This window comes from Ixodes scapularis, unplaced genomic scaffold (assembly GCF_016920785.2).
Source record: "Ixodes scapularis isolate PalLabHiFi unplaced genomic scaffold, ASM1692078v2 PGA_scaffold10__122_contigs__length_95168666, whole genome shotgun sequence".
In the NCBI taxonomy this organism is placed as follows: Eukaryota; Metazoa; Arthropoda; class Arachnida; order Ixodida; family Ixodidae; genus Ixodes; species Ixodes scapularis.
Genome location: NW_024609836.1, coordinates 33,546,528 through 33,562,865, shown reverse-complemented (window position 1 = coordinate 33,562,865; position 16,338 = coordinate 33,546,528). Strand labels below are relative to the sequence as shown.

Below are 16,338 nucleotides of genomic sequence, written 5' to 3'. Positions count from 1 at the left end.
ATCCAACAGCTAATATTTTTCAACTTCGCGAAAGTAATCTTCAATTCTCTTAAAAGCAACACGGAGTCCTTTGTTACTCAATTTCCGTTAAGAGACACCCAATACAACTTGAGACGTGTGGAATATGATAGAGGCCAAATACGTACTAATTATGGAGAACAAACATTGAAGCAGCATTTAACACAACTTTTAAATATGCATCCACAAATTCTTGATATAGCAACTAAATCAAGATCTGCAAATACATTTAAAAAAAGAATAAAGGATTATATTTTCAAGCATGTATAAAGTCTTGTGAAAAACATTCTGCCAGACATTTCATTGCGTTAGAAATGTACATATTTCTTGTTATTTTTGTTATGTTCTTGTGTTTGATTTGTATATATGCTGTGTGTTCGTTGTAAGAGCTGCGCCGCTCTGAAACCTGTATGGGGTACGGGACCTGAGTCAGATGTTATAATGCACCTTTTGTCCTTGCCACCCCAAAACAAAATGGTAAATAAATACAAAAAAAAAACACACAAAATGTTGTTGTTGTTGTTGTTTATTTTACAGTGGGAACCCAGTGGTCCCATACGCCGTTGTGGCATTCGGGGAGGCCTGCAGCATCTACCCATTTGTTAAGAGGCTTCGCCTCTTCTTGCTTAAAGCAAGCGAGTGTTTCCTTTAGCTCATTTAGCTTCTCAGCCTGAAAAAAAGAAAATAATTGTCACTTGAGTTTTTGATGATCAACAAAACGATATTAATTCTCTGGCAGTAGCTATCTCGAGAGAATATTAATGACTTCAGTAAACGTCGTATCAGACAGCTACCTAGGAAAGTTACAAATTATATGAACCAGTAAAAGCATACAAAAGCGTTAAGCGATTCATAAAAAAAAATATGCGGAGCGTACACGTGTTGGCAACTCACAAATAATGCATAAATAAGCAAACGCTTCTATCCGCACAACCAGTCCTGTTGTGTTAACTAGCATTGTTCAGCTTTTATCAAATATTCTTACGAGAGATATGAAATTTGATGTGGCAGACGATTGTGTTCCATAACAGGCGTGCGAAACAGGAAACTTCGGAATATCGTACGGAAACCTAAACCTGCCAAAAACCGTTTCGCTGTAGTTTCAGGAATGTGTAGCCTGTTTATTCCATGGGAATCGCAAACATGACCCGGTTAATACAATATTCCCGATTTTCCTACCTCAGATATCTCACGTAGCTAGTAAAAAGAAAAGTACTTTAAACATTTTTCTAGGCTTCGATCTTTGTGTGTTTCGTAAGGTGTTTCGCACACGCTTTACACAATTCACACCCCCCCCCCTCCTTTCCCACCCCCCCCCCCAAAAAAAAAAAAAAAAGCGTAGCATGTGTAACTTGATTCGATACTTCGCAAAAAGCCTACAGACGCAGAATGCTTCAAATGTTTGTGTCGACCAATTTCCATCTATTCCGCTCTGTTTACCCCTTTTACCCAAGCGGCTTTTAAGATAATTTTTTTTAAGGGAGCCGGCAAAAACCCACGTCGCACTCCGCGTTCGTCAGTTCTTTCATAATTTATCAAGGTGAGCTAATTACCTCCGCCCGGATCTAAGGAGAGCGCGTAAAGGATTCGTTGAAATCTATGTCGTTAAACTTTTATTATTGTTTGGTTGTTTGTTACTCTCGAAGTGTTTAGGCACGTGATCACGTAAATCTAGTATATTCCGTGACGCCTATGATGAACGTTAGCCCTTAGCCTATTGCTATGACATGACAGGGTAACACACAGTGATTGATTACGTGACATCAGGCACTGGGACGACAAATGTTTCGCGACAACGGAAGTACTTGGCAACTCTAACGATGCTCATCCAGGCCGCTTTGCTGTCGCAGATGAATAAGCAAAATTTAAAAAAAAAACAAAAACAGAAAGCTTTGTTGTCGCAGGGGTAGAGCAGCAGATTACAAAGCGAAAGGTCCGTGTTTTAACTTTGCGCTAAAAGCAACTAACGCCTTTACCTTCTTTTTTTTTTTGCGAGAACCAAGGTTTCTTTTTTTATCATATCAGTGTGAAAAAGTCTCTCGTGGCAGTCTATACTTAAAAACCGGCAATAGAATGCATGCTTCGTTCGAAATTGGTTTAAGTATTAATATTTTTCCTGATGCGAACATATTCCTCTCTCTCTCTCTCTCTCTCTCTCTTTGTGTCCAATATGTACGGAGGCATTTGGATTCCTTTTTAATGACTTATATTGAGAGTATAATTCAGATTACTTACTTCCGTCGTCTCGCATACCAAGTTGTTTGTTTCACAAGGATCTTCTTTGATGTTAAATAAGTAAAATGTATCTTGATGTATGTCGTCATTCGACGTTTCTTTACTACAGTTTATCTTGGCCTCAGCCCTCCAATAGGGAGAAAATCGTAAGGGCTCGTGTTTATACAAGTCTCGGAGAGCAGAGGCAGCCACGGACCCATTCATCAAAGCGTCGAGGTCATCCAACGGACGCTTGCCTCCCACAGTCTCGAATCTCTGGTCATACAAGCTCTTGTTGAATTGTCCTTCAATCAGTTTGTAGTCACCAACTCGAATTGCGGAGTAGTTTAACACTGAATCTATGTTGAGCACGACACTGCCACGTTGGGATTTGTTCGATGTAGACAATGATTCCCACATGTCGACTCCATCGATATCGCCAAGCTCTGAGACGTTCCCTCCTGAAAGAGACGAGACTCGTCAGGCATGCGATGAGACACCATTTAAAGGGACGCCGCTCCGCCTTGGCAGCAGATTACATAAGTTATTCTAATGTACGCTAGACGTTCAACTGTCGCTAGTGTCTATGCGGCTTCCCGGAAGCAAATTGAAGCAGACAGCAACCAGTCTACTTTTCCGCTGCTCCTGTGCATTCCTATGAGAAAAAGCGCGTGTATTTTTTCTCTTCGCCGGAAAATAGCATGGCGCACTTTTGTTGCTTGGGTTGCTTGGAATAGTATGTACCTTTATTAAGATTGCTAAACATAAATTGGTTTATTTACAGTATTTGTCTTCACCAGTGAGCGAGGTTGAACTTTGCTTTGTTGAAGTGGAAATCACAGTTCCATAGCAAATGTGTAAAAATGCGCGACGATTCTAAGCAAGATAGCTCTCGAAAAAAATAAAGAGTGTGAGCATTACGTGGCGCTTATATATACATTGCTAATATGCCAGTTCGTGGGCATTGCAGTGGCGCTTATACATTGCTGATATGCGAGTCCGGTCACTATATAAAAATTCCCCCGTCGTGCATCTTTATGAGCGGTAAACAACATTCAAACCGTAAAGAATAAAGTAGGTGTGCCAGGAAAGGCGTTTCTTTTTATTATTTCCTATGACGGACGCCTTTTATCGGGCACATGTTTTTCGGGCCTTTCATAAACACTCTCTTTACATTAACACAAATCTGGTAGTAAAAAACTCTTCTGGGTTCTTCTTGTCCATATTTTCACCCAAAAACGTTCTTTCGATCACGCCCTAAAATAGGTTTTTCGTGGAAAAACCTATAAGGGGTTCTTTTAAGCTACGCTTTCTCACTCACTCACTCTTCTTTTATGGGAAAGAGTTCATCACCCTGTTGCCTTTTAAATGCGCCAGGAGGCGATAGTGCTTGAGCCGAAAAGGTTCTTCACGAGCTGAAAGAGTTCTTGGGGAAAAACCTTTCAATAACGAATTTTTTTTTAATTTTAGAGCGCATCTCTTAGGGCCCCTTTCCGGCTTGAGCGGCGTCGCCGTCGCCGTCGGCGTAACCACGCGGTGCAGTATGGGATATATCTAGGGTGTGCATTTTCCGGTTTTAACCGAAAAACACCGATAAACATCCGTGGGTGACAAAAATATAAAATCTGTTAAAACCGAAAAACACCGGTGGTTGGATATTTTCGCCCTGGTTAAGACCGAAAAACACCGGTCGTTGCTAGTTTCCGACCTAGCGAAACCCTATCCCCGTAGAGGTTCGTCAAACGTGTTATCTCGTGGATCCTGCATTCTTCCAGTATTGATAAATGGCCTGCAGGTGGTGTCAGTCCGCCCTCCTTTCTGGACTAATGTGGCGATGCAGGCGAGTTGGTTATGCATGTTGAAAGTAGTGAAAGCGCACAACAAAGACGAATACGAAGACGGAGAGGCAAACAGGACGAGCGCTGACTATCAACTGAATTTTTTATTGGAAAAAATAGAAACAGCAAAATAAAACAAGGAAAAACCACAAATACTACAAATGTGACTAGTCATCAATGACTCGGCCACCACACGTGTCAATAAAGTCCACTTCCTTTTTGTGAAGGAAAAGTGAGGGTTGACTGATACACTTATCAGGGCATTCCTTCTTTATCATATAAGCCTCCAGTACCTCCCTCGCCACCTTTTCAACTATGTCCGAGGATAAAGGAAAAAAACAAAGATAAGCGGCAATGCACAGTGAAGCACGTAAACAAATACGTGGAATGTGCGGTGGGCGTGGTCTATAAAATTCCATTGGGCTGCGGCAAGGTTTATATAGGCCAGACCGGAAGGTGCTTGAATGAACGGTTGCGCGAACATGCTTTATCACTGCGTTCAACAACAGGAGCCCATTTACCCATACATTGCAGAGATTGCCGCTGCATTCCCAACTTCCAAGGCACTACAATCGTTGGGAGAGGTAAAGAAAAGGTGGCGAGGGAGGTACTGGAGGCTTATATGATAAAGAAGGAATGCCCTGATAAGTGTATCAGTCAACCCTCACTTTTCCTTCACAAAAAGGAAGTGGACTTTATTGACACGTGTGGTGGCCGAGTCATTGATGACTAGTCACATTTGTAGTATTTGTGGTTTTTCCTTGTTTTATTTTGCTGTTTCTATTTTTTCCAATAAAAAATTCAGTTGATAGTCAGCGCTCGTCCTGTTTGCCTCTCCGTCTTCGTATTCGTCTTTATTGTGCGCTTTCACTACTTTCTCCTTTCTGGGGGTTAAGAGCGTCTAGTGAATGCAGTGGAAGCTAAGCTCTCACGCGCCTTTCCCCTATTGTGTCTCCCACGGCCCCCTTTTGTGGAAAAATTAACGCAGTGGAGGGTAGGCTCTCACGTGCCTTTTCCTCATTGTGTCTGGCCAAGTGATGTCGGTGCAAGCCATGTATTCAGAGGTTGCTGTGGTTCCTGGAAGACACTGCCAACGTCCGTGTCGTACAGGAGCGTGCGTACTCATAATTGCGGGTTGCGAACCGCAAGGAACGTGCTGCCATGACGAAAGCACGTTCCTTGCGTGCAGATGCAAGCATGAAAGTGTGCTTGCATCTACTATAATAACCAAGTGTGAGAAATAGTTGCTTCCTAGAGAAGAAGTGTATGAACTATGTGAATAAAATTGGAACTCTCTTCCTGCGATCAATGGCTTTTTTTCACCGATATTCACCGATTTTAGCCTCGTCGTGAGACGTTCCACCGAAATACACCGGTGTTTTGAAAATAAATAAACACCGAAAAACATCCGCCGATTTTTCTCACAAATAAACACCGGAAAGTACACACCCTAGATATATCCTATAATTAGGGTGTGCATTTTCCGGTTTTAACCGAAAAACACCGATAAACATCCGTCGGTGACGAAAATATAAAATCGGTTAAAACCGAAAAACACCGGTGGTTGGATATTTTCGCCCTGGTTAAAACCGAAAAACACCGGTCGTTGCTAGTTTCCGACCTAGCGAAACCCTTTCCCCGTAGAGGTTCGTCAAACATGTTATCTCGTGGATCCTGCATTCTTCCAGTGTTTATACATGGCTTGCAGGTGGCGTCAGTCCGCCCTCCTTTCTGGGGGTCAAAAGCGTCTAGTGAACGCAGTGGAAGCTAAGCTCTCATACGCCTTTCCCCTATTGTGTCTCCCATGGCCCCCTTTTGTGGACAAATTAACGCAGTGGAGGGTAGACTCTCACGTGCCTTTTCCTCATTGTGTCTGGCCAAGTGATGTCGGTGCAAGCCATGTATTCAGAGGTTGCTGTGGTTCCTGGAAGACACTGCCAACGTCCGTGTTGTACAGGAGTGTGCGTTTTCATAACTGCGGGTTGCGAACCGCAAGGAACGTGCTGCCATGACGGCAGCACGTTCTTTGCGTGTAGATGCAAGCATGAAAGTATCCTTGCATCTACTATAATAACCAAGTGTGAGAAATAGTTGCTTCCTAGAGAAGAAGTGTATGAACTATGTGAATAAAATTGGAAATCTTTGTGATCAATCGCTTTTTTTTTTCACCGATAATCACCGATTTTAGCCTCGTCGTGAGACGTTCCACCGAAATACACCGGTGTTTTGAAAATAAATAAACACCGAAAAACATCCGCCGATTTTTCTCACAAATAAACACCGGAAAGTACACACCCTACCTATAATGCACGGCGCAAGCCCCCCCCCCCCGCGGTCACGTGACCCCCCGAGGTCACATGACCCTCCCCCCCCCGAGATCACATGACTCCCCCGAAGTCACGTGACCCCCTCCCCCCGAGGTCACGTGATCCCCTCCTTCAAAGGTCACGTGACCCCCCCAGGTCACATGACCCCCGAGGTCACGTGACCCTGTAGTGGCCACAGATGCGGAGCGTGACATGCGCTGAGCACTCAGCATAAAAACAAAAAAAAGAGGATGTTCTCGGGCGCGCAACACCTGCGCGCCTGGAGACAGATGTACGCCAGTTGAACACGCGAACCAGTCGTGTCTCCTTGTCTCGGCTCATTTCTTCGGAGTACACGCGTATTATTCCTTCCCCACGAGTGGTGACTCGGACAAGTATCCAAGAATGAGTCAGGGAGAACCAACGGACTCGACTCCAGCTCCAGTAGCGGCTGTTGCGGTTCGGCTCCCGCCGTACTGGGCCGCAACCCACGAGTATGGTTCCTCCTAGTGGGGTCGCAGTTTCATCTGGGGCGCATTACAAGCAAAGAACGGAAGTATCATCACGTCGTGTCAGCTCTTTCACCAACCGCAGCCGACGAAGTGTACGACGTGCTATCACCCCGTCTGCCACGAATCCCTACGATCAACTGAAGGCGGCCCTGTTGCAAAGAACCGAAGCCTCGGAACGTACCTGTTGGCAGCAGCTACCCTCGGTGGAGGAACGCAGTTACTACGTCCAATGACTCAGCTTCTCTGAGAACGTGCCAACGCCATCGATGACGTTCTCCTTCGAGAGCTGTTCCTTCAGTGACTCCCACAAAACGTCCAGATGGTTCTTGAAGCAGCCGCGCCTCTCAACCTTGCCGGACTTGCCGGTTTGACCGACGCGGTCTTGGAGGTTGCTTCTCCATCTATTGCTACCGCTGCCGCCTTGACATCGCAGTCAGCAGGCAACACTTCTATCACGGTACAAGATATGCGGGAACCAAACGCGTCCCAGTACAATGTCGCCGACGTCTGCCAACGACTTAAACAAGTCGTTCTCGCTGCGACAGGACGTCAAGACACTCCCCGTTCTCCAAGTCGACGCCGCCGCTCTACATCATGCCGACCAGACAGCGACCGCTTGAGTAGAGGTCACTCTTCAGGCCTCTGGTCTCCATCACCACCGTTTCGGTCCTGACGCTCGACGCTGACAACGCCCCTGTGCGTGGCCGCAAAACCGGCCGGCCGACCACTAGAGGCGACGAGTGGTCCAAGCCCGAGAGAAATTCGCCTCTTCTACGTGATCGACAAAACAGCTGGAAACCGCTTACTTGCTGACACAGGAGCCGAGATCAGCGCCGTCCCTGCGACACTTGCCGGCCGTTCACGTGAGCCAATTTCCTTTCCGCAAGCTGTGAACGGCACGTCCATTCCTGTTTACGCGGAACGTTCCCTTTCGCTGAACCTCGGCCTTCGACGAGTTTTTCGATGGGTTATTCTGGTGGCCGACGTCGGTCGCGCAATCCTTGGCGCAGACTTTCTACAACATCATTCGCTGCTTGTCGACGTCAAGAGGAAACGCCTGCTCGATTCGACGACAAAAGTTACATTACAAGGACTCGACACGACGGAAACTCCGGTGTTCGACTCCGCTTGTACGCAAGTGCAAGGCGCTTTTCAAACACCACTCAGCGAGTTTCCTTCGCTCACAAGACCTCCCGACTGGACAAAACCCGTAACACACGATGTTACTCATCACATACAAACAACAGGTCCACCTGTATCCTTCCGCCCACGCCGTCTAGCTCCGGAAAAGCTTCGAATTGCTCGGGTAGAGTTCGACCATATGCTCGAACTAGGCATAGTCCGACCATCATCAAGCAGTTGGGCGTCTCCGCTACAGTCCCCAGAGCAAGCGGAGACTGGCGGCCATGCGGAGACTACCACGCTCTGAACAAGCAAACCATTTCAGACCGGTACCCACTCCCCAACATCCACGATTTCACCGTCAATCTTAGGGGATCCAACATCTTCTCGAAACTTGACCTCACCCGAGCCTACCATCAAATTCCGGTAGCAGATGAAGACATCCCTAAAACAGCTGTCACAACGCCTTTTGGCTTATTTGAATTTCTACACATGCCGTTTGGCCTTAGTAATGCGGCACAGTCTTTTCAAAGATTTATTGACGCTGTGACGGGGGGTTTGGAATTCGTCTTTTCGTACGTCGACTACCTGTTGATCGCAAGCTCGTCTCCAGAGGAGCACAATGTACATCTCCGTCTTCTTTTCAAACGGCTTGCCAAACATGGCATAATCATCAACGCCACGAAAAGCGAGTTTGGAGTGCCCGAATTAGATTTTCTCGGCCACCATCTTGATAGTTCATGCATTCGACCCTTGCCTGCAAAAGTGGCAATTGTTCAAGACTTTCCGCGGCCAACTTCACTAACCAAACTTCGCCAATTTATTGGCCTTGTAAATTTCTACAGGCGCTTTGTTTCTCACTGTGCAAAGCTCCTTCATCCACTCGACATTCTTCTCCAAGGCAAGAAGGGACGCTCAACTTCTCCTCTTGTCTGGAATGAGGCAGCTGAGCAAGCATTTTGTGAGGCAAAGAGAGCTCTGGCAGAAACCATTGCAACTACAACATCCTATGCATGATGCTCCAACGTCGATTATGACCGACGCCTCAGGTACCGCCGTAGGAGCCGTACTACAACAGCAAGTGAACGGGCAATGACAGCCGCTCGCCTTCTTTTCAAAGAAGCTTCATCCCGCACAAACGCGGTACATTGTGTTTGATCGTGAGTTGCTCGCTGCCTATTTGGCCGTCCGACACTTTCGACACTTCGTTGAGGGAAGAGCATTCACCATCTGGACAGACCACAAGCCCCTGTCCAATGCCGTCGCCAAAGCCGGCTCCCATTATACACCACGGGACATTCGACAGTTGGCTTTATTGTCGGAGTTCACCACATATATTTGACACGTAAAAGATGTCGACAACGTGCCTGCTGATGTCCTGAGCCGCATTGACGCGGTGTCATTGCCACCGATTCCAGATCCTGCGGAACTTGCTCGTCTGCAAGTCAACGATGAGGAGCTCAAGGTGCTACGCACGTCTTCCTCTCTGCGGCTGCAGGACGTCACATTTCCAGGAAACATCACCGTCACTTGCGATGTGGCAACTGGAAAACCACGACCGTTTGTGCCCACACCTCTGCGTCGGAAGTTTTTTGACGCCACCCACAGCCTTTCACACCCGGGTGTTCGTGCAACATAAAAACATATGACGAGTCGGTACGTTTGGCCTAGCATCAAGTCAGACATCCGGGCCTGGGCTCGCTCCTGTGCCCCTGTCAACAAGCGAAAGCGCATCGGTACCCTGTGCCCCCACACAGGACCTTTCTTCAACCCGATGCAAGGTTCGACAAGGTGCATTTGGATCTGGTCGAACCTCTCCCACCATCGCAGGGATATCGCTACCTTCTTACCTGCATTAACAGGTTCACCAGATAGCCAGAGGCGAAGCCATTACCGTACATCACTGCCTCCACTGTCACTGCCGCTTTCATCTCAACATGGGTGTCCAGATTTGGATGCCCTTCTGAGATCGTCACGGATAGCGGACGGCAATTCGAGTAGTCGCTCTTCAAAGAGCTGACGAACACCCTCGGCACAACAAGGCTACGTACTACAGCGTACCATCCACAGTCCAATGGCCTCGTGGAACGCTTTCACCGTCATCTAAAATCGGCCTTGATGGCTTACGGAAACCCGAACGAGTGGGTTCTTCAAGTGCCCCTCGTGCTCCTTGGCATTCGCACGGCTCTCAAGGAGGATCTGGGATGCTCCACTGCCGAACTTGTATATGGCACTCAACTCAGGTTGCCGTCGGACTTCTTCGAGTCCGACACATCGTACTACCGGTCCGAAGGTTATGCCAAAACTCTCCGAGAACTGTTCGACAATGTTCGACCAATTCCGGCTCGAATAGGCCGAAGTAAATCTCCTTACGTCACCGGAGACCTCAAAACCGCCACCCACGTCTTTGTACGCCAAGACCATCAAAGCAAGCCATTGCGTCCTCACTACCAAGGACCGTTTCCTGTGATTGAGCGAAGGCCCGACACGTTTGTACTTCGCATCAACGGCAAGGACGATACAGTAGCCCTTAACCGCCTCAAGCCGGCACATCTTGAGAAAACCCCTGCCTCTCACGTCTCCGCAACACAGGCAGTTCACTGGCAGGATTTATCAAATCCGGCATAAATCCTACCAAGGGATCTGGTGGGATTTAGCATCTCCGCACCTCCGCATCTGTAGTGGCCACAGATGCGGAGCGTGACATGCGCGGAGTACTCAGCATAAAAGAAATAAAAGAGGATGTTCTCGGGCGCGCAACACCCGCGCGCCTGGAGACAGATGCACGCTAGTAGAACACACGAACCAGGCGCTTCTCCTTGTCTCGGCTAATTTCTTCGGAGTACACGCTTATTATTCCTTCACCACAACCCCCTCCCCCAGGTCACGCGAACTCCTCCAAGGTCAGGTGACCCCCCTCCCCCCTCCCGAGGTCACGTGAACACCTCCCCCCGAGGTCACGTAACCCCCCCCCCCCCCCCCCCCCAGAGGGTATTCGAGAATGAGGGAAGGAGGATGATAAGGAGTCGAGGAGGAGGGAGGAGGGGTATACGCTTCCCTCGGTACCCTTCCATCCTCCTCCTCAAGAGCTGCGCTCTATTTCGGCGTTACAGGGAGTTGTAAACGGCTTTCACTCTTTTTCGCTGAAATGCGTCACCGTAAATCAGTTTTCGACTGGTTTCTGTCTGCTTCAATTTAGAACAGCACATTAGCACCAGTTGAACCTCTAGCATACATTTTCTCTATATAAGATTGGCAACGCCTCCAATGGCAGCGTCCGCGTTACACCACACAGTGAAGCGCTGCCCGCTACGACCCCTTCTGATACGCCCATGGCGCTTTGACCGCACGTTTCTCGATCTCGCTCCGGAGTTAAGGTTTCGCTCCTTGACAATCGAAAACCTACCGCCGTCCCGCGTTTCTCTGCGTGTCATCTCGCGACATTCGGCCCTGCAGGGCTTGCTCGGAGCTCGGGTTCACTCTTGTCACCCGCGATTGTAAGTGGCAAATACTGTATAAACTCCTCCACGTTTTCGCGTAGCTGCGCTGGAACACGGCTCTACGAAGAATGTGTGCCTTCGACGGTTCGGAAAAGCGCTACGGAACGACATTCATATTTACGGGTGCCAGTAACTGATCAAATCCGCAGAAGTATTTTCCTTCCTCATTTTATCCAATAGACCTTCGCTCGTTGGCGCATCCACTAGACGTACAGGGATTGAGATGGTCGTGGCTGTCTCTGCCAATGCAAGGAGAGGATCGGTGTTCTCAACCTACCAGTCTTGTATAAAAAGAAATAAAAAAAAATGAAAGCCGCTTACAACTCCCTGTAACGCCGAATGAGAGCGCAGCTCTTGAGGAGGAGGAGGGAAGGGTACTGAGGTTCACGTGTTCTCGGGGGGGGGGGCGTCAAGTGACCTCGGGGGAATGGTGGCCTCGTGACCTGAGGTCACGTGACCTTGGCGGAGTCACATGACCCCCTCCCAAAGGTCACGTGTGGTCACGTAACCCCCAGAAAAAGTTTTCCGCTACTTAGCGGGAACATTTTTCCGCTATTTAGCGGGGAAATTTTTCCGGTAGATTTAGCGGGGAAATTTCTCCGCTAGATTTAGCGGGGAAATTTTTCCGCTAGATTTAGCGGGGAAATTTACCCATAATGCACCGCGCGGTTACGCCGACGGCGACGCCGACGCCGACGCCGCTCAAGCTGGAAACGGGCGCCTAAGAGCTGCGCTCTAAAAATAACTATGGCTCTCAATGACAGCATCCTCGTGTCGTTGGAACGATGGTGTGTCTCCAAGACAAGACCGTGACGTCATTGTCTTGTCGCACGCTTCCAATAGTTTCTCGTTAAGATATTGGCTAGGTAGGCAAGATCAAGATAGAGAATAGATTGTTCTAAGACGGCCAATATATATATATATATATATATTATAGACACTGGAACCATAAAACGGATTCTTCGGGATAACATGCATTTATCACTCGTGCAACAGGCGTAAAGCTGGCGGTGTGATAACGCGGATGATAAGAGACGAAAATACCGCTCGGTGGGTTGTTTTTGCACCTGCAGCCTTGCGGCCGTTTCACGAGTGGTAATTTGAGCACGCCACCTTTCTTCCCACGCGCTTCAAGTCTTTCTGAAATTGACTGATCTAGTTGTTTTCACTGTAGCTCAGCACGTTTCTAATTAAAACTTCAGGTTTATCTTCACTAATTAAAAAGTAAAATAAAAAAAATAAAAAAAATTGCTAATGTAAACAACTTTTTTTTTTTTTCACGGGCTCGATATTTCGCGATTTAGGTCAAAGCTGAAGTTTTGGAATAATTTGCCGGTTCTAATTTTCGTGACGCGGTGGGATCTCAAAATAGTTTCCAATGTGTTTACATGTTACCGGAATGTTTCGCGAAACCAATTTTTTGAGAACTGTAGGTGATTCGCGAAATTCGCGAACACTGGGTCCTCGCGAAAATCAAGTCGTTTATAGTATTTACTTTAGTTATCGTGATGATAGCCTGCTGTATTCGGTCCCCCTGGCCTTACAACACAGTTGTTGAAACCGCATTAGTACAGTTTTTACAGCTTTTTTATTTAGGGTATCTGTGGACTACAATACACCCTACCCTGTACTCGTAATACTCACCCGCTGCAGAGTAGAGCGTCGGAAGCCAATCTGAGATGTGCATCAGCTGGTTGGAGACACGCTTCGTGTTCTTCAGACGACGACTCCATAGAAAAGCTGTGCCCCTTACGCCACCCTCATATAGGGTAAACTTTCCACCCCTCAGGGGCCAATTGTAGCCTCGATTTGACTGGAATCCCCAGGGCAGTGCGCCGTTGTCAGAAGCAAACACGAGGATAGTGTCGTTTAACAAGTTTTCCTTTTGCAAAGCAGCAACAACTCTACCAACTGATTGATCCAGTGCATCCACCATACCTTAAGAGACAAAATACACATTTATAATTCTTTCATGTTTTAAATAAATGCAAATCTGCTTTACGAAAATTGTGTTATTCATATGTTGCAAGGGTGTGTCAACGAAATCGATGGTTGTTTCAAAGAACTGCGTAAATCGGTTTCTAAATGTATCAAGCTGAAATTTCGCGCAGAAGTAGCCGGCGAACTTGCATTAAGGTATAAAATTTTCACTGAACAATTATAGGAGTAAAAAATTAGAAATGAAAACTCTGAAATCTTTACCAACGGGGGCAGTGTGCTAACCATAGGTGTCTCATTGGCTCATTGGTCATGAAGATGACTTAATAATTGGAAACGAGCGTGTTGGTCAAGATATACGATTGCATGACAGGATATAACATCATTGTTGTTGCTAAATGACAGAAGTGCTGTTTCCATTTCCGTCCTCGATGTTTTATCCTTTCATGTACTCGTATCGTTTCGTAAGATGACTTGCATCTGGAAACAGCATGGGCTAAAATCGTATCGGTAGTATGAAATAAGCCTGCGTTGACAATTCTTGCAGAGAAAGCGCGCATCGCTTCTAGCACAGAAACGTCTGCTATTGCTGAGGTCGAGAAAAACGGCAGTCGTGGCACTGCCACTAGATCCCCCCCCCCCCCCCCCCCCCCTGTTGGTGCGGCCTGCCGATGTTTTTTTCGAAAACAAAAGAGCGCGCGTGAAAGGAGAACTTCTCTCATTTTCCGTGGGGGCGCTGCACATTGGTGAGCGGTCTTGTGAGCTGAAAGCTATACTCTGTTTCATCTTATGTTGTACCGCAGGAAAGGCTGTAAGCGGGAACTCCTTGCTCTGGGGCAGATCTCGGTGGCACAAGCTCTCGTGCAGTAAGGGCAGCTGTCAACGCTATGAGCTCGCGCTTCCAGCCTTCGCTGCAGTACAACATAAGGTGAAACGGAGTATAGAGAAGGCGCCCAACCAACGCCCAACGCGCTCTTGCTCCACATCCCAGATAAAATATCTGCCTGTCATTGGCTTCGCCGATACCTAGGCGCTGCCGCGGTTGCAGAAGGCAGCAAAACTCGCTTTCCCCCACCTATGCACCGCTGTGCTCGGCGAAAATATCGTAGTGTGACTCTGCGCTCGCGTGTGTGGTTTGTGTTAGCATTTTGGAAGCTGCCGGAAATGTAAATGCGCGTTCTAGTTCTGAGTGCCAGACGGCGATGAAATGTGCCAACTCCACTCGTGAAACAGAAAATCCTGCAGTTGATGAAGTACAATGAAGTCTCTTCCGAACTTGAGTTCTCACCGCTGACTTACATGGCTGGCTACTTGGCCTTCGTTTGCGAACAAAAGGTGACCATTTTTATTTGTAGAAACTGTCGTAATTTCAAAGTAATTAGCTGAAACATTCAACCTAGCAAAGAAATAAGAATTTCTCAGTGAAAGCAAGAAAGGCTAATGTGTAGAACCCGCTAAACTTTGCAGGTGACGTGTCCTGAATGCAAGCGCAACTTAAGGAAAATACATCACATGACGGAGCATATATCAGTCCATGTTTAGCCTTGACCACGGAGGACTCAGCTATCCACGACGTGGAGCTGTCTGGCTGTGCAAGCTCGTCTGCACTTTTGCCGAGAGGGCTCTACAGTCTGCAGAGATTCGTGGCTGTGGAAGGATTTGCAAGGTCCTCTCGAGCGCTGTGCTTCCACATCTTATGGACTGCCCGCTCATGTGGTGTGTTAACTGCCGAGGCCCCTACCACAGCGAAGAGCTCTGCGAGCTGTTTTTTAGAAAACTCCTCAGACCGTTTTTGGCAAACTGGGCTGGTGACCTAAACAGCTCACTAGAGAATATATTGAAGCTTTCGCGGAAGCCTCTTTCCCGAAAGGTACTCCGCTTGTGAACTATATGACTCCCTTGGTCTGTTTTTTGTGAACAATGAAGTTTATATTGCTGAAGTTATGAACGCGGAATCAGATTTTATATTGTCCTTCACAGATGAATAAATGGCACAGCTTGCGCGTCCTCGAGCGTCGGTAAAAACCGGAAATCATACGGCCTAGCTATATCCAACTATAACTCCTATATTACAGTGGTAATACAAACGGGGCAAGGGTTACAGGAACAAGAAGACGAATATTCGCTCATACTGCCAGCAAAATTCAGCATTAACGCGCAGCCTGCAGCTGAGTGAGCTTTTCGCAGAAAGAATCATGTGCTTTTATTCTACACAGATTTGCCACACCATTCATACAATCTGGCACTCGTTTCAATTGAGACTTGCGGCTTCATGAAAAAAAAAAAATCTAAATAGCCACACCGGGCCGGGCCGGGCGTACTGCTCCTTTCTCACTATATTTCGTTTTACCTACCTTAGCATGGACTAACCGCGAACGCTGTGCTAGCGCGAGCGGCTAGCCTTTACTGCCTTGACTGGAGCACTCGCTGCACGAGCGCTCATGCAGCCGCCGAGGCTTCCTTCGAAGCACCTATCTCGCGCTTTTAGCACGCGCGGCTAACAAGTACATACTCCCCCGAAAGGAACTCTATCTTTCACTGATAACGAGCGCCACCGCTGGCGCTGCGGGGTAAAGTAGAACTATCGCTCTCACCGGCGGAGTGAGGCATACGGCAGGCCGCTCCGTCGTGGCCATCGGCGATGTTACGTGCCGCCATCTGTCGGGTGTTGCGCCAATCAGGCGCCTCTAATGTAAACGTATGTGACCACAACGAAAATAACTTTACCCGATGGAGAGACGTTTTCTAAAATAATGTACGTTGCAAGACACTTTTTCAATGAGGAGCGTTTCGGAAACATGTTTTTTCTTAATTGTGTTCCACAATTTCTCGAACGAGTCTTACGATATAAATATTGGGCCAATTTTGTTTTCGGTGGAAGTTTAATCTG

At 47.4% G+C, this 16,338-nt stretch overlaps 1 protein-coding gene across 1 annotated transcript in view; it reads right to left on the bottom strand.

Moving 5' to 3' along the window:
* Positions 1 to 544: 544 nt before the first annotated feature.
* LOC115312639 (arylsulfatase B-like) overlaps positions 545 to 16,338 on the bottom strand; it is a 45,526-nt gene continuing 29,732 nt past the window's right edge. Inside the window, exons 7-9 of the mRNA XM_042288521.1 lie at positions 13,155 to 13,448; positions 2,254 to 2,693; positions 545 to 688 (exon numbers count right to left, since the gene is read on the bottom strand). Coding sequence (XP_042144455.1) covers positions 545 to 688; positions 2,254 to 2,693; positions 13,155 to 13,448 — 878 coding nt within the window. The remainder of the gene's footprint in view (positions 689 to 2,253; positions 2,694 to 13,154; positions 13,449 to 16,338) is intronic.